The sequence below is a fragment of the Anomaloglossus baeobatrachus genome, chromosome 4 (assembly GCF_048569485.1).
Source record: "Anomaloglossus baeobatrachus isolate aAnoBae1 chromosome 4, aAnoBae1.hap1, whole genome shotgun sequence".
NCBI classification, from domain to species: domain Eukaryota; kingdom Metazoa; phylum Chordata; class Amphibia; order Anura; family Aromobatidae; genus Anomaloglossus; species Anomaloglossus baeobatrachus.
Genome location: NC_134356.1, coordinates 666,383,300 through 666,409,517, shown reverse-complemented (window position 1 = coordinate 666,409,517; position 26,218 = coordinate 666,383,300). Strand labels below are relative to the sequence as shown.

Below are 26,218 nucleotides of genomic sequence, written 5' to 3'. Positions count from 1 at the left end.
ACTATTCCATTTCTGCCAGCTATAGCTTCTCTATACTGGTCTGGTGAGATTTTGATCCAGACCTACTGGTGGTTGTAGTAATTTATTGCTATGAGCAGTTGTGGTGTTAACTTTTGTTGTCTTTTTGTTGCTGCCTTACTTCTCTTGCTTTTCTCCTTAATTACTTACTGCTTGTTCCTGTGAGTTTGCAGTGTGTCTGAGTGTTGTTTTTTTTCTGTCTCTCTTAATCTGTGTTGCCATCACACTCCTGCTCCTTCCTTGGGGGTTGGAACAGATTAGTTCTGGTCAGGGAAATAGCCAGGGATGCGGCATCTCTACCATCAGGGGTAATCCAGAGGTTAGGGATAGCCTAGAGTGTCCTAGCATGAGGGACAGTATAGGGGCCCCTGTGCCTCATTATTCTGCTGTCACACCGTGACAGCAACTTAATCTTTGCTCTCCTTCAGAATGTACTTTATATGGTGGTCCCCATCTTTGCACTCTACACTGTCTATATGCAAGTCTACAAGCAGCTAGACCATAGGTCTATTACTTCTCAACACTTACCCTATCTAATAAACAGGAAGCTGTGTCCCTTGTGACTATGTAACGCCTCCCATCCTGGGCTAGTCCCCAACTATTAACTCTGCTGCTAACTCACCATTGCTGGGCACAAGATACATAAAACAACATTTTCAATATAGCAATGCATTATATAGTCACAAAATGTTCAAGGGGCAGTGTGGGCAATTATCACCTTCGAGAATTCTCCTTTGATTTTATTTCTAAAAATTATGATCATTTCACATCTTTTGCTTCAGATCTCCAAACTTCATTAAAATTTCACGATTTTATAATACTCTTATGTTCATGATTACTATCATGCCTCTCCTCTACTAGTCACCATTTCATATGCTCTCCTTGTGGACTTGTCTCATTTTCTTTCTTATGTTATTTCCCTTATGACTCTTCCTGGAATCATATTTAAGGCCTCTTTCACACGTCTGGGAAAATCACGCACGTTTTTCACGGACGTGTCAAAGGTGCATATTGCCCTCCGTGTGCCGTGTGTCATGGTTTGCCTCACCGTCCACATGACTAGGGGGTGGGGCCTTCTCCCAGGCCTCACTTCCGGAGCCTGGATGCCTTAAAAGCTGACATTTCCAGTGAACCAGCGCCGGCTATAAGCTTAGCGCTGCTTTGTCTGTGATTGCTGGTCATGTGAGTAATATCCTGATCCGTCTGTTCCTGTGCCCCCGTGCCCTTGTCTGTGGTCCGTCCCCTGGTCGCCCCTCCAGTCCTCTGTCCCCTCTCTTACCTCCCCACTCGGTTGCTTAATCTGGTACTGACCTCGGCCTGACTTTGACTCTGTTTCTGCTCGTTCCTCCGTTCCTCCTTCTGCCCGTACTGTGTTTGACCCAGCCTGCCTGACTATTCCTCGCACGCTCCGCAGCTCTGCTCCCCAGCTGTGCTGTGAGGCAGTGTACGAGAACACTGTGTGTTTACTTCCTTATTCTCGTTGCTCCGTTTAGTGTCTTCTGCTGCAGAGCTCCGGTTCCCCCTGGTGGCAGCATGACACCGTGTTTATGGCACACGTATGTTCTCCGTGTGTTATCTTTGATAACACATGGAGAACGGGAACTTTCTGCTCACCTGTCCCTGGCATTGCTGTGCGTGGTGCTGATCTTTGGTCTCCGGTCCTGCCGACTCCCCGCTGCTGCTGCTGCTTCCGGTCCTCGGTGTAGTGAATATGCAATGAGCACAATGAGCGGGCGTTGGAAGCAAGTGACAGCAGCGGCAGAGACAGCAGTGCTGAAGGAGGTGAGTATAGAAATTCTTTTTATTTCACAGACACGTGTTTTCTCCGGTGCGTGTCACATGGATCACATCTGTGCGGTCCGTGTGCGGTCCGTGTGACACCCGTGATGCCGGAGAAAAATGGACATGTCTACGTGTGGGGCACACGTATGCTCCACACGGACACACGGTCCATGGCAAAACGCGTACGTGAGCACAGACCCATTGATTTTAATGGGTCTACGTGTCCCCGTGCTTCCAGCACGTGAAGAAACGGACCAAACACGTACCGGAGACACGGACGTGTGAAGGAAGCCTTAAGGAGTATTCCCATCTCCAAGATTTTGTCCCAATATGTATTTACAATAATAATAATAATAATAATAGTAAAAATCTCCAATTAGAACTATAGTATAATTCTCCTGAATAGCCATGTCACTTACTTCATGTGCAGGGCATTGCAGTTTAGGTATCCATGAATATGAGCAACTAACCAACTGTCATCAGTGGAGTGGACGTAACCAAGGATACCTAAGCTGCAATGCCCTGCACATGAGGTAAGACACATGGCTATATCAAGAGTTATTTGCTAATATTATTATTTCTACTCCTACTACATATTGGGATAGGATCTTGGAGATGGGAATACCCCTTTAAGTCCATTAATAAGGTTCAAGAGAAATATTATTTTTTAACAATAGGAGATGACCTCTGTTACCTGATCTCTCCTGGGTTGTTTTCTGGAAACTTGATTGCAGAGCCAAACCAGCGTCATAGAACACCCCCATACTATTAGCACCGCTCCCCGGTGTGCAGCCAGTGTCTGATTTCTCCATGGTGTCCCACACCTAGACAGGGAAAATCGACATGGAAAATTTTGACCCTCACAAAGGCATCAGTTGTAACTAGAGTTGAGCGACTCGCTATACTCATAATGAGTACTGTCTAATACTCGCTTATTCTTTACGAATAGCATGTGCAATGCAAGACAATGGGGAATACTCGCGATGTAACGAGTAACCGAAATTACGCACAAATAGTGTGGAATTCCGGTTACTCGTTACTTTCCGAGTTTTTCCCCATTGACTTACATTGCACACGCTTGTCGGAATGAATACACGAGTATTGTTCTGAGTATAGCGAGTACGAATAGTTAGGTACTCGCTCAACTCTAGTTGTAACACATTCGTAAAAAGATCATTTCTCATACAGTTTACAACAAACTCCTCACCTTTTTTTGGGACATCTTAAAGTTTCTGTTCATCATATTGAGACCTTTGTCTACGGCCACCAGTCCCACATAGGCATTGTGATCTGCTTGGATCTTCAGTTTCATGGAAGCACCGGGTCTTTGGACTTCGTTGTCTCTCTTGGTGTTACCCGTCACCAACAACTATTTCAAAATGTAACATTGTGGTATGTTAACAAAAATGTCTATAAAACAAAAAATAGGTTCTACAAACAGTGCGATGATTGGCTGATCATCTATTTTAAGATAAACTTGTGAATACACATTTACTTATCAAACTAGCAGCACTGCTGTATCCTGTATATAGGATTTAGAGCAACAAATACATTATTTGTTTTCTAGTATTCTGATGGACCATTATTGAGAAATTGATGATTGAATCCCCATAAAAATGAAGCTGGAAGTTCACTGATGCCCTCGGAGCCCCCACTGTAATTTACAAGTGAATTCAATAGTGACTTTCTCAAAGATGGCACATTGGATCACCATAGGACAGGTAACTTGTCTATTGTTGCATTAGTACCTATACACCAGACCACTTTTTCAATGATTAACCCAATTCCACTAAAGGGGTACTCAGGTGTGTAAGTGGCTCAGGAACCGAGCTCCCTCCACCCACGGCAAACACTGGGTATAATAAATAGCTGGTATCTGTCTGTCTGTCTGAGATCCGGCAATGGCTGATAACTAGTGATGAGCGAGTGTGACGCCCTGGGCAAGCCAGGGGTCACAGGTCACAACACCACCACACCCTACATCCCAGTTAGGAACACCAAGGCTACTAAAATCCTTGTTGCCTTCCTCCAGGGGCTGATGTTCACACCAGGGGGTGGGCCAGGTGGTTGGCTCCACCCACCAAGGAGTACACAGCCCTGGAGGCGGGAAAAACCAGTCAGTCAAGTGAGGGAGGTGAAAGTGAGAGGAAGCAAGATGGAGTCAGCTCAGGGAAGAGCTTGAGCTAAGTGAAAGTGAAGTAGTAGTGGAGCAAAGAAGAAAAGAGTAAAAGTGACAGTAGAAAGGCCTGAAGTTAGTCCAGCTAAGTGCAGGACAGTGTCAGCAAGGTCAGCAACAGCGGTGATCGTCTGGAGGGGGACTGCTCGGAGGTTGCTGGAAGGACCGCGGACGGGTAGTGGCCCGGCGGTCTGGAGCAGTATACGAAGGACAGTCAGCACCAGGGCAGGGGCCTCTCGGACCCCGGCAAGGCTAGGAGTCGCCAGAATTTGCCGAATCCGTCAGTGAAGGGGACGTTGAGCCCCCAACAACCAAGTCCCGACTGAAGGCAACAGTCCAACCATTGAGGAGAAACACCGCCACCGCCAGGGCACCAGTTTCTCAGGGCCAGCGCCTGCGGGCAAAGTAGGGCTCCTCCGGCCCATATCCAAGTCGGGGAGCGGGTTACCGGTGGGAATCCATCGCTACCAACACAGAAACAATAGGTGCAGGTCAAAGGGACATCACCGTTACCTACTGGGAGAGCAAGTGCAGCCGTCCGTGGGAACCGTCTTTCCAGCCGTGTGGTTTACCGTAAAACTGTGTCAACGTCTCAGGCTGAGTGAGTACCACAGTGCCGAAAGGCACAGCGCTGCCCCCGTGTCCCTGCGCCCACCAGGCCCTGCACCCTCCACTCCATCACTGGGCCCCGGGATCACCAACCCCTACCCACGGAGGGGCAACACAACACCTGGCTGCTCCGCATCACCACTCCCGGGATCCCCATATTGAGCAGCGGTGGTGCTACAAATCACCACAACCGTGGGTGGCGTCACGGACAAAAAACCATCCCCACACCCAACAACCCCCCTTTCACTCACGGGCGAGGAGCGCCGCTAGAGTCCCCGGGATCCGGCCCAACGCTCGAGCCACCGAGCAGCAGCAGGCCGCAGCAGCCGCGGCAGCCGGACCCGAGCAGCAGTGGGAGAGCGCGGCGTCCCCTCCTCCGCCCGTGACAATTTGGCGTCACGAACAGGATCTTACCGCTCTGCCCTTGGGTAGAGGTGCGCCTTGTGACCGCCGGAGGTATCCGGCTGAAAATTTCCAGAAGTCGCCATCTTTGGCGCGAAAAGTTCCCGCTCGAGCGTCTTCTCGAGTAGCAGAGGCGCGAAGGCCAAGACTCCGCCCCAATAGAGTAGTGGCCGGAAGAAGCTAAGGGGGACGGAAGCAAGATGTCTGCGCCCGACGGAGCCGCCGGAGGAGCGGTGGTCGCAGCCGCAGTGGCACCCGCGGATGGGAATGGGCCTGCCCAGGTCCCGGCCGCGCTGGCGGGAGGTGCTGCGGCCCCCGCGCTCGCTCAGGTCATGCCGTTCTCCTTGCCCTATGCGCCCGGAGCTGCATGGCTACCGCAGTATGACGGGAAACCGGATGCCTTACAGGCCTTCCGGAAAAAGCTTAATCCGTTGCTAGAGCTGTACCCCCTGACCGATAAGCAACGGGCAGCGATAGTACTAGGCCAGTTAACCGGTGCGGCTGAGCAAGAGGCGGAGACCTGGGCTGAGGGGGACCGGCTCTCTGTAGCCACCATCTTTGAGAAGCTACAGACTGCCTTCGAGACCCGGACTGAAGCTGAGCTGAGGATGCAGTTTTACCAGTGCCGGCAACGGGCTGTGGATAGCATTCGAGACTATGCTTTACGTCTGCAAACCGCCCTCCGCACGCTAAAGCGGGTGAATCCTATTAATGAGGCGGATAGCAACAAGATGTTGGTAGAGCAATTTGCGCAGGGGATGAGATCCCCTGAGGATCGTAAACAACTCCGGCTGTGGGCCCTGGAACACCCTGATGTGGACTTTGCTGTGTTAAAGGAACGGGCCATTAAAGCACTACAGCCCCCGGCCTCCGAAGCCCTGGAGCCAGCCCCGTGGCCCATCGAGACGGCTCCCGTGGTGGTGGCCCCTGCCCTACCAACTTCTTCGACACCTGAAGCCCCAAGCAGCACCATGGAGGAACTGGCAGCCCAGGTCCGTCGCATGGACGGAGACCTCGCCAAGATTCTTGCTGCACTCCAACCGTTGACCAGATCTCAGCCTTCAGCACCGATACAGCTTGCTGACAGCCCTGAAGATGTCCCCTGGATGCAGCGGAGAAGTAATAGCAACCCGCGGGGCAGACCTCCAACCTGCTACAAGTGCCGTAAGCCTGGGCATTACATCCGAGAGTGCCCGTTAAACGAGCAACCCCTGGGGCCCCGGGCCAACCCTCAGGAGTAGAACCCCGTGGCCCCTCGGACTCGCGGGACCGGTATATCGGGGCCCAACCCATCATCCCCGTGGTTGTGGACGGCATACCGGTGATGGCCCTCCTGGACACTGGATCCCAGGTAACCACCATACCATATACGTTGTACCAGCGGTATTGGGGGATAGACGAGCTGGCGCCCCCAGATACTAGTATAACGCTCACTGCTGCCAATGGACTCCCATTGACCCAAGTGGGGTATAAACAGGTGGCTATGAAAGTAGGGCAAGCTGAACTGCAACACCAGGGTATGATTGTGATCATGAATGAACCCAGTGATCATAACCCGAAGATAGTGCTAGGAACCAATGTGATGGAGCACTGTATGGGTGATGTGTTGGCCCTACTGCAGCAGCTGGCCGCCACGGCGGCGGGGAGCCGACAGAGGGCTGTGCAGCGTGAGATCCGAGCCTTGATGCACCGCCAGCATGTAAACTCAACAGGAGGGGAGATTGGTGGAGTGAGAGTGATGGATGTGGCCCCGTTGCTTGTGCCCCCTAGGAGTGAGATGATGATTTGGTGTAGGGCAGCAGTAGGGCCCCAGGGGCGTGACTACCCCGCCATGATGGAGCCCATGCCCTCCGAGCACTGGCCCACTGTAATGGCCATCCGAGGGGTGGTAGACATAAGGAAGGGGAGAGTGCCTGTGAGGGTGCTGTACTGTGGGGAAGAAGAAGTCAGACTTCCCCGGTATGCCACCATTGCCAAGCTACTCACCCTGGACCCCCACACCATCCACGAAACTAGTCCCTCAGCCTCCCCACCTACTACCAGCCCTTCCCTGCCTCAAGGGGAGGTGAATGAGTGGCATCAACAGTTACACGTAGGCACTGATGATACCCCAACACATCACAAAGCAGGGGTATACAGGGTGGTGCGGGAGTATGAACAGGTTTTCAGCAAACATCCACTGGACTTTGGGCAGATTAAGGGGGTCCAACACCATATCCCCACCGGGGAACACTCCCCTATCAAAGAGAGGTACAGGCCTATTCCCCCTGCACACTACCAGTGTGCCAAAGATATGTTGAGGAATATGAAGGACGCAGGGGTTATTCGGGACAGCTGTAGTCCCTGGGCCGCTCCGTTGGTACTGATCAAGAAGAAGGATGGTACCATGCGGATGTGTGTGGACTACCGGAAGATTAATCAGATAACCCATAAAGATGCCTACCCACTGCCCCGTATTGAAGAATCTTTGGCCGCACTGAGAACTGCGAACTACTTCTCTACCCTTGACCTCACCAGTGGGTACTGGCAAGTGGCCGTGGCCCCGGAAGACCGGGAGAAAACCGCCTTCACCACCCCGATGGGGCTCTGTGAATTCAATAGTATGCCGTTCGGGCTGTGCAATGCCCCAGGAACCTTCCAACGGCTGATGGAGTGCTGTCTGGGACACCTAAACTTCGAGACCGTCCTATTGTACTTGGATGATGTGAGTGTTTACTCCCAGACGTATGAAGCCCATCTGGAGCACCTGGCCGAGGTGTTCGCGTCCCTTGCCAAATACGGGATGAAGTTGAAGTCCTCTAAGTGCCACCTGCTGAAACCCAGAGTGCAGTACCTGGGGCACGTGGTAAGTGCAGAAGGTGTTGCCCCCGACCCCGAGAAGATCACTGCCATCCAGGGCTGGCCGAGACCAACCACCGTGAGGGAAGTAAGGCAGTTTCTGGGTCTGGTGGGGTACTACCGGCGCTTTCTCAAAGGGTACACGAAGATGGCGGCCCCCATGCAAGATCTCCTCGTGGGACAGACCAAAGGTGGTAGACCCATCGGAGCCCCACTGGTGTGGGAAGAAAAGCATGAGGAATCTTTTTGCCAGCTGAAAGCAGCCTTGACCGGAGAAGAGGTCCTAGCGTATCCTGACTATGGCTGCCCGTTCATCCTCTACACAGACGCCAACAATGTGGGACTCGGAGCAGTCCTGTCCCAGGTCCAGGATGGGAAGGAGAAAGTGATTGCTTATGCTAGCCGGAAGCTTCGGCCAACTGAACGGAACCCTGAGAACTACACCTCCTTCAAGCTCGAGCTCCTGGCATTGGTGTGGGCTATCACCGAGAGGTTCCGCCACTACTTGGCTGCAGCAAAATTCACCGCTTTCACGGACAACAATCCGTTGACCCACCTGGACACGGCCAAGTTGGGCGTGTTGGAGCAGCGGTGGGTGGCCCGGCTAGCCAACTATGACTTCACCATCAAGTACCGTGCTGGTCGTGTTAACATCAATGCTGATGCACTCTCCCGAATGCCCCATTTGTCAGAAGAAGGGTGCGAGGATGATGACATCGAGGAGATCGAGTTGCCTGCATTCCACCAGCCATCAAGTGAGAGGGTACAGGTCTACCAACAACGGGTGGATTTGGACCCACGGCCCAGTCAAGAGTGGCAGGAAGCTCAAAACCAGGCGCCGGCTGTCCGCCTCGTCAAGACCCTGGTGGAACAAGGTGCTGTTGGAATGGACCCTGCCGCCCCAGCTGAAGCCCAGCGCTTGTGGAAAGAACGGAAACGGCTGTACCTACATCAAGGGAAGCTGTACCGTGAGCTGATCAACCCGAAGACTCATGAGAAGATGTGCCAGTTGGTTATTCCCCAAGGTGATGTAGCTACTGTTTTGCGGGCATACCATGATGGTGCCGGGCACTTCGGGTGGAAAAAGCTGGAGATGCTGTTGAGAGAGCGGTTCTACTGGAGTGGGATGCAGGAATCGGTAGAAGCCTGGTGCCGGGAGTGTGGTCCTTGCATGCTGAGGAGGAAGGACGAGACCAGCCAGAGGGCGCCCCTACACCCGATCATCACACATCAGCCGCTGGAACTGGTCACCCTGGACCATGTCAAGCTCACCCCCAGCCGAAGTGGGTACGCCTACATGTTGACCATCGTAGACCACTATTCAAGATTCATGGTGGTGGTCCCCGTCAAGGACTTGACTGGTCGAACAGCCGCTCGAGCGTTCCAGGCTTATATCTGCCGACCGCATGGATATCCCGAAAAGGTGCTTACTGACCAAGGCCCTGCTTTTGAAGCAGAGGTGTTCCACGAGTTTTGCCAGTTGTACGGCTGTAAGAAGATCCGGACCACCCCTTACCATGCCCAGACCAACGGCATGTGTGAGAAGATGAACCACTTGGTCCTGGGACTCCTCAAGACGTTACCGCTGGAAGAGCGGAACCTGTGGCCGGAAAAACTACCCGACTTGGTCGATATGTACAACAATATCCCGTCCAGTTCCACAAAGTGCACCCCAGCATATCTGATGAGGGCTCGCCCTGGCCGCCTGCCGGTGGACCTAGAAATGGGGTTGGAGGCCCCAGAAGCACTCCCCTCGACAGCTGAATGGGAAACCCGGCGGCAAGCACAATACCGGCAGATTCAAGAATATGTAGAGAAGAACTTGAGTCGGAGCCGGGAACTGCAAGAGCAGCGCTTTAATCAAAAGGCGTCTGCTGGCCCTTTGCAGCCCGGGGATGTTGTCCTGAAGCGGAAGAGGAAAACCCACAAGCTGGATGACCAATGGGAACAGAACCCGTACATCATCCAGCCCACCGGATGGGAAGATGGGAAGGCCTACCAAATTAGTCGTGATCAAGGAGGCACTCTGGCCACAGTTTCCCGGGACCATCTGAAAAAGTGCCCACCAGCATTGAGGGCGATGGCTGAAGTACCAGTTCCTCCACCAGTAGAGAAGGCAGAAGAGGTGATCCACACTGTGATGGGTGACTTCCCAGCAAACTGGCCTACACAGAACGGCGCGGTGATTCTTCCAGTGATACTGTTCCCACAACCTGTGGATGAAGAAGTGGTGGAAGCGGTCAACCGTGAGCCAGAACCAGTGCCAGTGCCCAGGGATGAACCTGTGCCCAGCTCCCCTATGCCTCCGCCTACCCCACATGATAGCAGGGAGGAGGAACCGGTTGTTCCCTCTACCCCACTGGCCAGTCCTACTGACACCGGGCCCCGGAGGTCCACCCGTTCCAACCTAGGTAGACCCCCACTCAGGTACCGGGAGACTGTCCTCTAAAGAGGGGACCACAAGTCAGTTGTGTAAGTTTGTGTGTTTGTTGAAAAAGTTTGAAAAAGAATGATAAGCAAAATGATTCCCGTGTACTTCACCTGATTGTCTAACCGTGATTTGCAACCGGCCAGAGCCAGCACCGTTGTCCCCGTGGGGACCGTTTGAGTGTTTTGCATGGGAACTATCCATGGACAAGCCCGTGAACTTGCAGGGCAACCACAAACGTTAGTGGCTTGTAAATAATTGTTTTACCGTACCGTTTCCGTTGTTGCCGCCTCCGGAGAGGCAGGTTGGAGGGAGGGCTCTCAGCAGAGCAGGCTGGGGCCCAGCCACCACAGGAACCGGTGGCTAGCCTCTGGAGGGGAAGGACAGATCCCGCTCGGGTAACTTGTGCTGGACTTGGGTCAAGGGGTGCTGCCTGGGTTTTAGGGGCAGCATCAGGGCCAGGTTGCTTGGGTGGGAGAGAGCGGAAACCGTACCCGTGAAACCGTTTAGTAACGTTTAAGAAATGTACCTCCCGTTGTGGGATGATGTTATGATTTATATGTTACCGTTTACTTTTATACATTTTTCAGAAAATAAAACCGGTGTTGGACGGGCAGCCCGCGGACGGTCTGCATTTTGCTAAGGGGGAATGTGACGCCCTGGGCAAGCCAGGGGTCACAGGTCACAACACCACCACACCCTACATCCCAGTTAGGAACACCAAGGCTACTAAAATCCTTGTTGCCTTCCTCCAGGGGCTGATGTTCACACCAGGGGGTGGGCCAGGCGGTTGGCTCCGCCCACCAAGGAGTACACAGCCCTGGAGGCGGGAAGAACCAGTCAGTCAAGTGAGGGAGGTGAAAGTGAGAGGAAGCAAGATGGAGTCAGCTCAGGGAAGAGCTTGAGCTAAGTGAAAGTGAAGTAGTAGTGGAGCAAAGAAGAAAAGAGTAAAAGTGACAGTAGAAAGGCCTGAAGTTAGTCCAGCTAAGTGCAGGACAGTGTCAGCACGGTCAGCAACAGCGGTGATCGTCTGGAGGGGGACTGCTCGGAGGTTGCTGGAAGGACCGCGGACGGGTAGTGGCCCGGCGGTCTGGAGCAGTATACGAAGGACAGTCAGCACCAGGGCAGGGGCCTCTCGGACCCCGGCAAGGCTAGGAGTCGCCAGAATTTGCCGAATCCGTCAGTGAAGGGGACGTTGATCCCCCAACAACCAAGTCCCGACTGAAGGCAACAGTCCAACCATTGAGGAGAAACACCGCCACCGCCAGGGCACCAGTTTCTCAGGGCCAGCGCCTGCGGGCAAAGTAGGGCTCCTCCGGCCCATATCCAAGTCGGGGAGCAGGTTACCGGTGGGAATCCATCGCTACCAACACAGAAACAATAGGTGCAGGTCAAAGGGACATCACCGTTACCTACTGGGAGAGCAAGTGCAGCTGTCCGTGGGAACCGTCTTTCCGGCCGTGTGGTTTACCGTAAAACTGTGTCAACATCTCAGGCTGAGTGAGTACCACAGTGCCGCAAGGCACAGCGCTTCCCCCGTGTCCCTGCGCCCACCAGGCCCTGCACCCTCCACTCCATCACTGGGCCCCGGGATCACCAACCCCTACCCACGGAGGGACAACACAACACCTGGCTGCTCCGCATCACCACTCCCGGGATCCCCATATTGAGCAGCGGTGGTGCTACAAATCACCACAACCGTGGGTGGCGTCACGGACAAAAAACCATCCCCACACCCAACAACCCCCCTTTCACTCACGGGCGAGGAGCGCCGCTAGAGTCCCCGGGATCCGGCCCAACGCTCGAGCCACCGAGCAGCAGCAGACCGCAGCAGCCGCGGCAGCCGGACCCGAGCAACAGTGGGAGAGCGCGGTGTCCCCTCCTCTGCCCGCGACACGAGTATGCTTGTTACTACTCGGTACTCGCACGAGTATCACTGTACTCGGGCTACTCGGCGTGTACCGAGTAATTTCTCGATACTCGTGCTGTACTCGTGGTCTTCATCCCCGCATGTTGGCGCTCTTTTGAGAGCCAGCCCTCATGCAGGGATTGGCTGGCAGACCACTGCAATGCCACAGCCCTGTTAGTTGTGGAATTGCAGTGATTGGCCGGCCTGCACAGCGTGACCGAGCCTTTATACCGGCGGGCGCGCTGTGCTCTGTACACAGCCATCTCATATTCCCTGCTTTCCACGCCCACAGGCGCCTATGATTGGTTGCAGTGAGACACGCCCCCACGCTGAGTGACAGGTGTCTCACTGCACCCAATCACAGCAGCCGGTGGGCGTGTCTATACTGTGCAGTAAAATAAATAAATAAATAATTTAAAAAAACGGCGTGCGGTCCCCCCAATTTTAATACCAGCCAGATAAAGCCATACAGCTGAAGGCTGGTATTCTCAGGATGGGGAGCTCCACGTTATGGGGAGCCCCCCAGCCTAACAATATCAGTCAGCAGCCGCCCAGAATTGCCGCATACATTAGATGCGACAGTTCTGGGACTGTACCCGGCTCTTCCCGATTTACCCTAGTGCGTTGGCAAATCGGGGTAATAAGGAGTTAATGGTAGCCCATAGCTGCCACTAAATCCTAGATTAATCATGTCAGGCGTCTATAAGACACCTTCCATGATTAATCTGTAAATTACAGTTAAAAAACACACACACCTGAAAAAATCCTTTATTAGAAATAAAAAACACTAACAAAGTCCCTCATCACCAATTTATTAACCCCGACAAACCCTCCATGTCCGGCGTACTCCACAGTCCTCCAGCGTCGCGTCCAGCTCTGCTACATTAAGGTGACAGGAGCTGCAGAATACACCGCCGCTTCTGTCAGCTTCACACAGCAACTGAGGTGAGTAGCGCGATCAGCTGCTGTCAGTCAGGTAACTCACGGCCACCGCTGGATCCAGCGGTGGCCGCGATTAACCTCAGTGACAGCAGCTGATCGCTATACTCACCTCAGTTGCTGCATGGAGCTGACCGGAGCGGCGGTGAGTAGCGCGATCAGCTGAGCTGTCACTGAGGTTACCCGCGGCCACCGCTGCATCCACCGCTGGATCCAGGTAACCTCAGTGACAGCTCAGCTGATCGCTATACTCACCTCAGTTGCTGTGTGAAGCTGACCGGAGCGGCGGTGTATTCTGCAGCTCCTGTCACCTTCATGCAGCACAGCTGGACGCGACGCTGGAGGTCCGTGGATTACGCCGGACATGGAGGGTTTGTCGGGGTTAATAAATTGGTGATGAGGGACTTTGTTAGTGTTTTTTATTTCTAATAAAGGATTTTTCGGGTGTGTGTGTTTTTTCACTGTAATTTACAGATTAATCATGGAAGGAATCTCGGGGAGACGCCTGACATGATTAATCTAGGATTTAGTGGCAGCTATGGGCTGCCAATAACTCCTTATTACCCCGATTTGCCAACGCACCAGGGTAAATCGGGAAGAGCCGGGTACAGCCCCAGAACTGTCGCATCTAATGTATGCGGCAATTCTGGGCGGCTGCTGACTGATATTGTTAGGCTGGGGGGCTCCCCATAACGTGGAGCTCCCCATCCTGAGAATACCAGCCTTCAGCCGTATGGCTTTATCTGGCTGGTATTAAAATTGGGGGGACCGCACGCCTTTTTTTTTAATTATTTAATTATTTATTTCACTGCACAGTATAGACACGCCCACCGGCTGCTGTGATTGGGTGCAGTGAGACACCTGTCACTCAGCGTGGGGGCGTGTCTCACTGCAACCAATCATAGGCGCCGAAAAGCAGGAAAGCGGGGAATACGAGATTGTTTAATGAGCGGCCGGCTTTTTCAAAAGAGGAAAAGCCGCCGGAGTTTAGTGATCGGGGAATGGTAAGTAAGAGAGAGGGGGGGAACTAACCGACAGACTGTGAGAGGGGGACAGACAAGACAGAGAGAGACCGACAGAGCGAGACCGACCGACGGGAGATAGAATGAAAAAAAAAATGACCGACATCGCTAGTAAAAAGCACAAAACGTGCGTTTTGGACATCGGAGTGCCACACAATGTTTTACGTAAAATCTTTCATGTATTAATCTCAAAAAGTAACATACACCAGCTCTATCTCACTATTGGGTATGTGCCCTTAACATTTCCGCCATGAAAATTCATTTTGGTGTCATTTTGGAAGGTTTTCTGGTGAGTCCGTAAAAATGGCGTAAAACGCGGACAAAATTGTTCACAGCTGTGACTTTTGAGTGATAAATGCTTCAAGGGGTCTTCCCCAAGCTGTTGCCATGTCATTTGAGCACTCTTCTGAGACTTTTGTGACATTTTTAGGGTTTCTACATGCTGCCGGGGGTCATTTCAGAAAAATACTCGGGTCTCCCATAGGATAACATTGGGCTCGGTGCTCGGGCCGAGTACACGAGTATCTTGTGATGCTCGGCCCGAGCCTCGAGCACCCGAGCTTTTTAGTACTCGCTCATCACTACTGATAACTATAAAAATACTGCTGTCAGTCTCTGGCATTGTCAGACAGTGGAATTCAAATGAAACGTGCACTTGTCCCTATGTGCACTGGATTCCATTACAGTGGCGTGATCCTGGGTAGAGAGGAGTGAAGATGAGGTTTGGTTTTTGAACCGAACATCAACTAAAAAACACAAGGCTCGGGTTGGGTGAGAATGTAACTTGTGCAAGCAATGCTGTCCTCAGGTATGCTTGGTGCTCACCTGTGTGTGAATGGCTTCCACTGGGGGTAACAACTATGTGATCACATGTACTCTGCACCCCAAAAAAAGTTGGAAAATGCCCGCCCACCCACCTAGACCCAGAAGGGATCTGCATATGGCTGGCTGTATGTTGGAGGAGACTCAAACTGCCAATCAGTGTTTCTGAACCTTCTTGGCCACGGTTCGGTCATGTAGAGGTTTGGTTCGTTTGCTGCCAGCGAACTGAACTTCTACAGGTTTGCTCATCTATAATTATGGGGACCGATAAGTTCATTTTTGAGCTAGAGATCTGCTGAACAACCCAGTCACTGTTTTCTTGGTCCATAGTCTGAGCTTAATACAGTAATAGTGGAGATGAGCGAATAGTGAATAACGAATGATGACGAAGCCATTTGGTGAAACGCGCGTCGAGGTCCTGCCCTGTGCCTGGTCTGCCTCATCTTTTTTCCTGCTGCCTTTATTATGACTCAAGATATTGTGTTATTTATTTTATTCTGGTTGCTAATGGAGGAAGCACTTTAGGATTATTGAATCGCTCGTGTGACAGCTACAGAACCCTCTCTCCTGCAGCCACCACTGTTTGTATATTTATACCTTTACAGCAGGTTACACTGCCATCTTGAGGCCATCTTGGTACTTTGTGTTTTCTGGGCAAAGCGAGTCCAACTCTTTCTTTGCCACCACTGTGCACTTATTTCATATTTTGTATTTGATAATTATTTTTTCTGGTCCTTCTTTGGTTTGTGTATCCCTGGCACTTATTTGTATTCATATGTCAATAGGGTATCACAATATTTAGGTTTCATGTTCCATATTGGACCTTTCCTCTCAGGAGGTTTTTCTGTAGGTTTATATAGGTTGTGATTGTGGAATATTGTGGATTGTGTACCATTTTGTGTGGGTTAATGTTTGGGCGTGGTTCACTGTCCATTCTGTGTCCCTTGTGTGTACATTGTCCCATTTGCAGGTTTAATTCCTCCCCTGCCAGGCTTAAGTCGGGGGAGGGGGCGTGAGATCCACCTAAACTCTCTGCTTACCTGAAGAATTGGGCAGTCTGTTTGAGAACTTCAAGAGTGAAGCAGAAGGATTGAACCTCTGGGAGAAGCTGAGACAGCTCAGAGAGACCTGGACATTTATCGCTTACCGGACTATATATGTGTTACTGGACTAATTTTACCCTCTGTTTTGTGCAATATGTTATGGACCATTTGATTTGCTTGGAATAAATGCTCTTTAGATTGTACAGCCCTCTCTTGCTCTGTTGATTGTGTGATATGGGAGAAGAACCCCGTGACATAAGTGAATAATTTGAGTTTGGATTATGTTGCTTGAATACCTAGAACTAATCCAGTATTTGTCATGAACAATGAATCTAATGGAAGCCAATGTGGAACCTTCCTTGAAGATTTCCCATAAAAATGCTCCAGTACCCCATTGACTTGCATTAGTTTCATTATTCGTGATGGATACTGAAATCATGCTCGCTATTCGAATAGCATAATCTGAACCCAAATATTTCACTATTCGCCCATCTCTATTAGAGTTGAGCGCGGTTCGTGGTTCGTGGTTCTCCAGTTCGCGGCTCGAGTGATTTTGGGGCATGTTCTAGATCGAACTAGAACTCGAGCTTTTTGCAAAAGCTCGATAGTTCTAGAAACGTTCGAGAACGGTTCTAGCAGCCAAAAGCAGCTAAATCCTAGCTTGGTTTCTGCTGTAATAGTGTAAGTCACTCTGTGAATCAAACTATTATCACATTTCAGTGTATAGTGTGCGTGAACAGCGCCTTCAGATCACTGCTGTTTCTATAATGAAATTTGAATATTTTTTTTTTTTTTTCTTGTCTTCCTTCCCTAAGCGCGCGCGTCTTGTGGGGCGGGCCAGCATGTCAGCCAATCACAGACACACACACAGCTAAGTGGACTTTGAGCCAGAGAAGCAACGGCATGTGTGATAGGATCTGCATGTCACATGTCCCTCCATTATAAAACCGGACATTTTCTTCACGAACGCCATTATCTGCCTTCTGCGTCTTTGGTGTCAGACATCAGTGTTGCAGCTCCGTCCTCCTGAGTCCTATAGCCGATACAGCTGTATGCGCTGCATACACAGCGTTAGACAGCTTAGGGAGAGCACATTCTAGCAGTCCTTTTAAGGGCTCAAAGCGGCAGGGTCAGAGAGCCATAAGTGACAGGTCCTGCAAACAGCAACAGCGTCTGTGTAGCCAAGGTCAGGGATTTCCTACCTGCATTTCACCATTAGGAGGGAATAGAAAGGCAGTCTTCCATTCCTCTACCCAGAGCACCACAATCCTGCCACTGTACCCTCTTGTCCTCTGCACACTCCAACTCATTCTAAGTAAGCCATTATACTAGCAAACATTCAGTGTACCTAGTGGCATCCTATACGTGGCTATTGGACTTTGCTATAGTCCCACTAGTGCAAAGACATTTGCAGAGCGCGTCTGCCTGCATTGCACACTACAACTTTTTTAAACTAAGCAATTTTACTAGCAAACACTCAGTGTACCTAGTGGCATCCTATACGTGGCTATTGGACTTTGCTATAGTCCCACTAGTGCCAAGACATTTGCAGAGCGCATCTGCCTGCGTTGCACACTCCAACTAATTATAACGAAGCCATTATACTAGCAAACACTCAGTGTACCTAGTGGCATCCTATACGTGGCTATTGGACTTTTGTCAATTCACAGTATTGGAACGTTATTTGCAGGACATCTGCCTGCATTGCACACTCAAACTTTTTTAAACTCAGCCATTATACTAGCAAACACTCACTGTACCTAGTTGTATCCTAAACGTGGCTATTGTACTTTTGTCAATTCACACTACTGCAAATCTATGTGCAGCACCTCTGCATGACAACCTCGTGCTCTGTTTTTAATAAGCTATAATGATAGCACAAAATACTGCCATTTTGTGGCATCATAGAACTGGCTGTTGTATTCCATTAGTGCCCCACTGGTGACAAGCTATTTCTAGCACCTCTACATCACACCCTCATGCACATTTTGCTACGCTAATGTTATAGCAAACTCATGGAATTCATTGCTGCATTTCATAATTCGGAGAGATAGAAAGTCAGGCTTCCTTTAGCTTTTCCTTCTGTTCATAGACAGCATCTCCAAGACAAATTTCCCCTCCACGTCTAAGTGTGGAGAGGCAGCAAGTGCGCATGCGTGTGCCGATGTACCCCAGCTGCAGCATAATTACAGTGTTTCGCCTAGTGAGTATGCTCAGCCTGACTGTGCCATTCCTGACGCTAAGTTTTCATTTCGGGATACAGCGCATGCTCCCACACTAAGTGTGAAAAGCCTCTTTGCACAGGTGCTTGCATTCCGTGCCGGGTATAAGTCCTGTTTTGGGCATAGACACCATGCTAAAGCTGATAGTCTTTTTTCAGAGACTGTATTTCATGATACTGAGCATGCTCAGGCACTTCCTGCATCAGAGACTAGGTCCGGTAATGAACTCTTTGGCCCTGGCCCTGATGTGGGGGTCCCATATAGACCACAGGGCATCAGGTGTCCTCCCAAATGTCTTGCAGAGGCCCACACCTATGACTTGTCACCGCATTATTGATGCTCAGACGATGACTGGTGAGGTGTTTGGGTCATGGCAGCCATGAGGTCATCATTGAAGTTGCGTTTCCAAATAGGACGCTAGTTATGCCACTCATGACGTGTCACTCTACTTTTGTCTCCAGGAGGTGCATTGTGGTTCACCCTGGTTTGGGGCGGACCCAGGTTATAAAAGGGGCTGGAGCCAACCAGGAGGTGCGCAGTCTTCTATTATGCTCCGAAAGAGCACACCTCCATGTGTTGAACCCATTGCGGCTTTAGGCCAGAGGTAGGCAGGGATCGGGTGGTGGATGCAGGCCACCACCACAGTTGGTAACGCAGAACGGTTAAGACCAGCTCCTGTCCTAACAGTCCTGCTTGTGCAGCCCAGTGGCATTAACAGGCCTGCTGCTGCTGATGCGCCTGCTGTCCACAGGTGTGGCCCCTACGCACACGGTCAGCGTACTCAATGGCCCCTGTGTTGTTAACAGGGAGTTCCTGGGCTGGGTGGGCATGTGGACCCTGTGACGCTAACAGGGCTCACAGTCTCCAGATCCGAATGGCGTCTAACTCGGTTCAGGCTACTATTAGTTTCATAGCCACACAGCTCTGTATCCTCCACCAAACCTTCAAGTTGCCAACCTCTCCTTTTCCAACTGGGAGCACGGTGGACACTGACTGCTGATGGGGATATATACCTTTCTCTTTCTTTTCTTATTAATTTTCGTTATATATCGGTCACAGATTATATACCACTTTATCCAAATCTGCCAGTACCACTGTAACAGATGTTGTTTCTTCAGCAAATGTTACAGTTGCTTAACCACCAAATCCACGGACCAAAACTTTTTTCCCCTTTCCAACACACCTGTTCCCCTTTCCAACAGCATCTGTCCTTTTTCAACTCATTTTGGGATATGACCAAAAGTGCAACTGTGCAGGGACACCGTACTCAACGCCATCTCAGCACAGCAGCCATCCCTCGGTCCCTCCGATGTGGACAAGTAAAAGACCATTTCCTCCTATCCATGACAAAGCGTTGAGATTCACTCTGTGCAGCACTGGTGTTTAGTGGAAAAGTAGATCTAAGATTGCGTACCACATTCTGCAGATACTCCTGTATACGTGCGTCTATTTCTATGGCAGGAATTAGTTCGCCAAATTTTGTCTTGTACCGGGGATCTAACAGTGTGGCAACCCAGTATTCAGGATTAGTTCAAATTCATACAATCCGAGGGTCATGTTGTAGGTAGTGCAGCAAGAAGGCGCTCATGTGTCTTGTGCATCCAGGAGGACCAAGTCCTTGGTGTGTTGGTGGCAGAGAGGTGAGAATCGTGCATCCTTCCTCTGCCCTCTCCCCCCAACCTCGCACAACCGAAATGTGAGCAAGCTCTCACTCATCTGCTGAGTCTTCCATGCCCATCGCCAGTTCGTCCTCCATTTCTTCATGGGCTCCTGCACTTTCATCAACACTTTTTGCTGATACTATGCGCCCTTGTTAATCCCTCTCCCTCACCATGACTGCCGCATAGGTGCCGCTGACCATCTGGACCTCGTAGATCTTGTTATCCCTTCCGCATATGACTCCTCCTGTACTTCCTCCCCTTCCTCTTGTCCCAACACCTGACTCCGAATAATAATTACAGTGTGCTCCATCATGTAGATGACCAGAATTGTCACCCTGAGAATGACATTGCCAGTGCTAAACATCTTTGTCGACATTTCAAAACTGTGTAGCAGGGTGCATAGGTCCTTGATCTGACACCACTCCAGCAGCGTGATCTGCACCACCTCTGGATCAAGTTATCCCAGGCTATATGTCTTACCGTATTTCAGCAGGGCTCTGCGGTGCTGCCACACACGCTGCAACATGTGCAGATTCAAATTCCTGCGTGTCGAAACATCGCATTTACGGCGTTTAACTGCCAGACCCTAAGACTTCCGGAGTGATGAAAGTTGTTGAGCTGCTGTGTGCGCACGATGGAAGTGAGCACATAGCGAGCGTGCCCACTGCACAAGGCCATGTAGGCCGTGATGGTGTTTTAAAAATTGCTGGCGAATTCGGTTCAACACGTGAGCCCTAAAAGGCACGTGTGTCACATTGCCCTGAGGATGGGCCGCAGCCAGGTTTGCATCATTGCCGCACACGACTGTTAAGTCACCAACGGAGTCCGCTCCGTCAATTTGTACTCCGGTCGCCAGGTGACAACGTGTTCCTTTCATGATTAGTGCTGATGATGGGAGAGTAGTCGATGCCAGCGGCGCAGGTGGACGCAGGTTATGCTCACCCACTGGGCTGCATTACCTTGACAGATGCAGAATCTCTGGCTGAATGTAGCTGGTGGGTATCTCACAGATGAAATACCATCATTCAGCTACAACCAATGGGAAGACACCACACCCTTTTTTATGCCCATCCTGTCTGCAGACCACTGCCAGACATAGCTATGAACCTCTGGTTAATTTTACCCCCAGTTCAGTTTTATGATTTTGTGTGCTTGTTACCTGACTACTTTTCCTGCTTGCTGTTTATGTACCTTGTTGGCCGATCCGCATTTCACCTCTGCTTGTTTTCTGATTCTTTCCTGGCCGTCCCATTCTGTTCCTGTTCCTCAATTAATGTTTTGACCCTGCCTGACTACTATTCTCTGGAATAGCGGTGTGACTCACATTTCCCATACATTTCAAAGTAAAACTTTGACCGCCTGATGGCATTGAGCTCTGCTGCCAGCATAGTAAGGAGGTGTGTGGTAGTCCTTGTGCGCAGTTGCAAGGAAGGGTGGCCTGACCACACAGGGTTTGCGCCAAGGTAGAGGACCCACACGAGGTTGAAGAGGCAGAAGCAGTGTATTAACTTCTACATACAGAACAAGGATTGAAACAACTCGTGGGGACGGCAAGACTTGTACAGCAGACCCTTCTCCATCTCTCACCATAGTTTGCCAGTGCCCAGTCAGTGACATGTAATGACCCTGTCTATGCTTACTGGTCCAAGTATCTGTGTTGAAATGCACCCTGTCGCACACAGATTTTCTCAAGGAAGTGGTGATGTTGTGTGCGACATGCTGGTGTAGCGCGGGCATGCTTTTCTTGGAGAAGCAGTGGTGATTGGGCATCTGGTACTGGGGCACAGCGACAGACATAAGGTCTGTAAAATCCTGTGTGTCCACTACGCGTAAAGGCAGCATTTCGGTAGCCAACAGCTTACAGAGGGATAGAGTCAACCACTTAGCGTTGTCATGGGTCGCAGTAAGTGGCCTTTTATTTGACCACATCTGAGGGACAGAGATCTGGCTGCTGTCTGTAGACGGTGTTGAGTAGGGTGTCCCTGGAAAAATGCAGGTTTGTGAGAAAAGTGCAAGCGGAGACATGATGTTGCCTTCATCTTGCCTTCAGATCTGTTCATCTTGTATCATTTTTAAAAAACACAGCAAGCAAGGGTTACTCCAAGCGGAGTCTACCTTTTTTTCCCAAATTGGGCACACAGACACCCCATCAGTGGCAGGACTTGTGCCCTAGTTGCAAACAGGATGTTTTGATTTGCATCAAGCACATTCCAAATCCACAAGCATTTACTCTCCCCAGGATGACACAGGGGTAGTAAATTCCTTCTGGATCCATGACTTGTTCATTTTGATGAACGTCAGTGTGTCCACATTGTCACTGGACAGACGCGTGCACTTATCTGTCAGCACACACCCAGCAGCACTGAAGACACGTTCAGAGACAACGCTGGCAGCTGGACACGACAAAATCTCCAAGGCGTAACTGGAGAGCTCTTGACATTTTTCTAGATTTGAAGCACAAAAGGAGCAAGGCTCCATTTGCAAAGTCATTGCATCGATGTTCATTTGGAGATACTCCTGTATCATCCTCTCCATCCGTTGACTATGTGACACACTTGATGTCTCTGGTGGCCTTGCAAAGGAGGGTCTAAAAAAATTATGAAAAGATTCCATAAAATTGCTGTTACCAGCACCAGATACGGTCCTACTGGTACGGGTAGACTGTTGAAGATGACGAGGCCGTCCCATGTTTGTCAAGTTACAACTGGGAGAATCACTCCCTTCACCTGCACGGTTGTTTGGTGGAAAAGCCGAGCTAAGATCGAGTAACAGCTTCTGCTGATACTCCTGCATACGTGCGTCCCTTTCTATTGGTGGAATTATGTCACAAAATTTGGACTTGTCCCGGGGATCTAATAGTGTGGCAAGCCAGTAGTCATCATCACTTCTAATTTTGACAATACGAGGGTCATGTTGGAGGTAGTGCAACAAGAAGGCACTCATGTGTCTTTCGCAGCCATGCGGACCAAGTCCACGCTGTGTTTGTGGCATAGAGGTGCTAACCGTTCTTTCTTCCTCTGTCATCTCCCCCCAACCTCTTTCAACTTAAATTTGACCAAGGTCCCCCTCATCAGCTGAGTCTTCCATGTCCATGGACAGTTCGTCCTCCATATCTTCATGTCCTCCTGCACCTTCCTCAACATCTCGCCTGCTACCATGCGCCCTTGTTGATCCCTGTCCCCCATGGTCCCATGCCTGCCGCGTTGGTGATGATGAACGTCTGGACCTTGGTGATGTTGTTGTGTCTTGCGCATATGAATCCTCCTGTAGTTCCTCCCCTTCCTGTTGTCCCACCCCCTGACTCCGAATAGTGTTTAGCGTGTGCTCCAGCATGTAAATGACTGTAATCGTCATGCTGATAATGGCATTGTCAGCGCTAAACATATTCGTCGCCATGTCGAAACTGTGCAGAAGGGTGCATAGGTCCTTGATCTGAGATCACTCCATCAGGGTGATCTGCCCCACCTCTGCATCTCGTTGGCCCAGGCTATACGTCATGACGTATTGCACCAGGGCTCTGCGGTGCTGCCACAGTCGCTGTAACATGTGGAGAGTTGAATTCCAGCGTGTCGCCACATCGCATTTCAGGCGATGAACCGGCAGGCCGAAAGACTTCTGGAGCGATGCAAGTCGCTCAGCTGCGGCGGTTGAACGGCGGAAGTGAGCACTGCAGACAGTTTCCGTGCCCTGGTCAGAAGGCCATCTAGGCCGGGATAGTGTGTTAAAAATTGCTGGACAACAAGGTTCAACACGTGAGCCATACAAGGCACGTGTGTCACCTTGCCCAGGCGAAGGGCCGCACCCAGGTTTGCAGCATTGTCGCACACGGCCTTACCAGGCTGCAGGTTGAGTGGAGACAACCATTTATTAAACTCGGACCGCAGAGCTGACCACAACTCCTCAGCTGTGTGACTCTTATTCCCAAGACATGTCAAGCTAAAGACCGCCTGATGCCGTTGCGCTCTGCTGCCAGCATAGTAATGAGGGGTGCGTCATTCCTTCTGCGCAGTGAGAACGCTGGTGGCCTGACCAGGCAGGCTTGGGGCGGAGGTGGAGGACCCAGATGAGGTGGAGGATGCAGAAGCAGTGGCGGAACTTGGACAGACAGAGGATTGACACACAAGTCGTGAGGACGGCAAGACTTGTGCAGCAGACCCTTCACCATCTATCACCATAGTTACCCAGTGCCCAGTCAGCGACATGTAACGTCCCTGTCCATGCTTACTGGTCCAAGTATCGGTGGTGAAATTCACCCGTTCACACACAGAGTTTCTCAAGGAAGCGGTGATATTGTGTGCGACATGCTGGTGTAGCGCGGGCACACCTTTCTTAGAGAAGTAGTGGCGACTAGGCATCTGGTACTGGGGCACAGCGACAGATATAAGGTCTCTAAAATCCTGTGTGTCCACTAGGCGGAAAGGCAGCATTTCTGTAGCCAACAGCTTACAGAGGGATAGAGTCAACCTCTTCGCTTTGTCATGGGTCGAAGGAAGTGGCCTTTTATTTGACCACATCTGAGGGACAGAGATCTGGCTGCTGTGTGTAGACGGTGTTGAGTAGGGTGTCCCTGGAAAAATGCAGCTTTGGGAGGAAAGTGCAGGCGGAGACATGATGTTGCCTTCATCCAAAGTTGGTGCTATCGATGTCTGAGAGAGCTGTACACACTCACTTGTTTCCCCTTCCAAACCAACTGACGACCTACCAAGCAAACTGCCTGTTGCGGTTACAGTGGTGGAAGTTGTGGGTGGAAATACAGGTGTGACAGCTGTCCCCACAGTCCTAGAAGATGACGAGCGCGCGGATGCCCTGGAATGGGCAGGCGGTGGATGGTTGGCTCCACTAGGCCGCATTGCAGCACGGTGAGCTTCCCACCAGGCCATATGATATTTATTCATGTGACGATTCATGGAAGAAGTTGTCAAACTGCTGAGGTTTTGACCTCTACTAAGATAACCATGGCAAATGTTACAGATCACATAATTTGGCCGATCTTTTTTTATGTCAAAAAAGGACCAGGCTAGGCAAGGCTTAGAGGCCATGCGACCTGTTGATCCACCCCGAATAATGCTCAGAGGCAGAGTGGTGGCTGAGGATGCAGTTGTAGACGTGCTACCAGTGCTCCGACTGTGTCCAGGAAGGCGCCAGGTTACTTCGACGTCGGTTGCATCCTCCTCCACCGCCTCTATTGACCTCCTCGAGTGTCTGACTGTGGGTTGACAGTAGGTGGGATCTAGAACTTCATCATCAATTGTTGTGTTTGCACTCCCCTCCCCCTCAGACCGAGTTTCTTCTTGCCCTGACCGAATATTTAAGTTGTCATCCCAATCGGGTATCTGCGTCTCATCTTCATCAGTATGTTCCTCATTGCCTATAACCACAGTTGTTGGAAAGGCAGCATTTTGGTAGCCAACAGTTTGCATTTTATGAAAGTCAACCTCCAAGCCATGTCATGCCCTTCTAAAAGCATGTATAACACAGCGAGGGGACTCCAACCACAGTCTCCCTCGTTGCCACTCACTGGGCCACACACACCCCACTTGACTGGCATCGGTTGAGCCCCCTTTTGAAAAAGAAAAAGATGCTTTGCATGAAGCACTCTCAAAAATACGCATGCCTTTCCCGTCCCCTGGCTGACTCAAGGGAAGAAAAGTCCTCTGAGAGCCATGACTTGTTCATCTTGGTTCTTTTAGAAACACAGCGAGGGGACTCCAACCACAGTCTCCCTCGTTGCCACTCACTGGGCCACACACACCCCACTTGACTGGCATCGGTTGAGCCCCCTTTTGAAAAAGAAAAAGATGCTTTGCATGAAGCACTCTCAAAAATACGCGTGCCTTTCCCGTCCCCTGGCTGACCCCGGGGAAGAAAAGTCCTCTGAGAGCCATGACTTGTTCATCTTGGTTCTTTTAGAAACACAGCGAGGGGACTCCAACCACAGTCTCCCTCGTTGCCACTCACTGGGCCACACACACCCCACTTGACTGGCATCGGTTGAGCCCCCTTTTGAAAAAGAAAAAGATGCTTTGCATGAAGCACTCTCAAAAATACGCGTGCCTTTCCCGTCCCCTGGCTGACCCCGGGGAAGAAAAGTCCTCTGAGAGCCATGACTTGTTCATCTTGGTTCTTTTAGAAACACAGCGAGGGGACTCCAACCACAGTCTCCCTCGTTGCCACTCACTGGGCCACACACACCCCACTTGACTGGCATCGGTTGAGCCCCCTTTTGAAAAAGAAAAAGATGCTTTGCATGAAGCACTCTCAAAAATACGCGTGCCTTTCCCGTCCCCTGGCTGACCCCGGGGAAGAAAAGTCCTCTGAGAGCCATGACTTGTTCATCTTGGTTCTTT

General features: G+C 50.9%; 1 protein-coding gene across 1 annotated transcript in view; it reads right to left on the bottom strand.

Annotated features, from left to right (window-relative positions):
• Positions 1 to 26,218, bottom strand: part of LOC142302076 (venom factor-like) — a 229,470-nt gene that overhangs the window by 126,726 nt on the left and 76,526 nt on the right. The window contains exons 14-15 of the mRNA XM_075343155.1: positions 3,008 to 3,169; positions 2,495 to 2,624 (exon numbers count right to left, since the gene is read on the bottom strand). Of these exons, the coding sequence (XP_075199270.1) occupies positions 2,495 to 2,624; positions 3,008 to 3,169 (292 nt within the window). The remainder of the gene's footprint in view (positions 1 to 2,494; positions 2,625 to 3,007; positions 3,170 to 26,218) is intronic.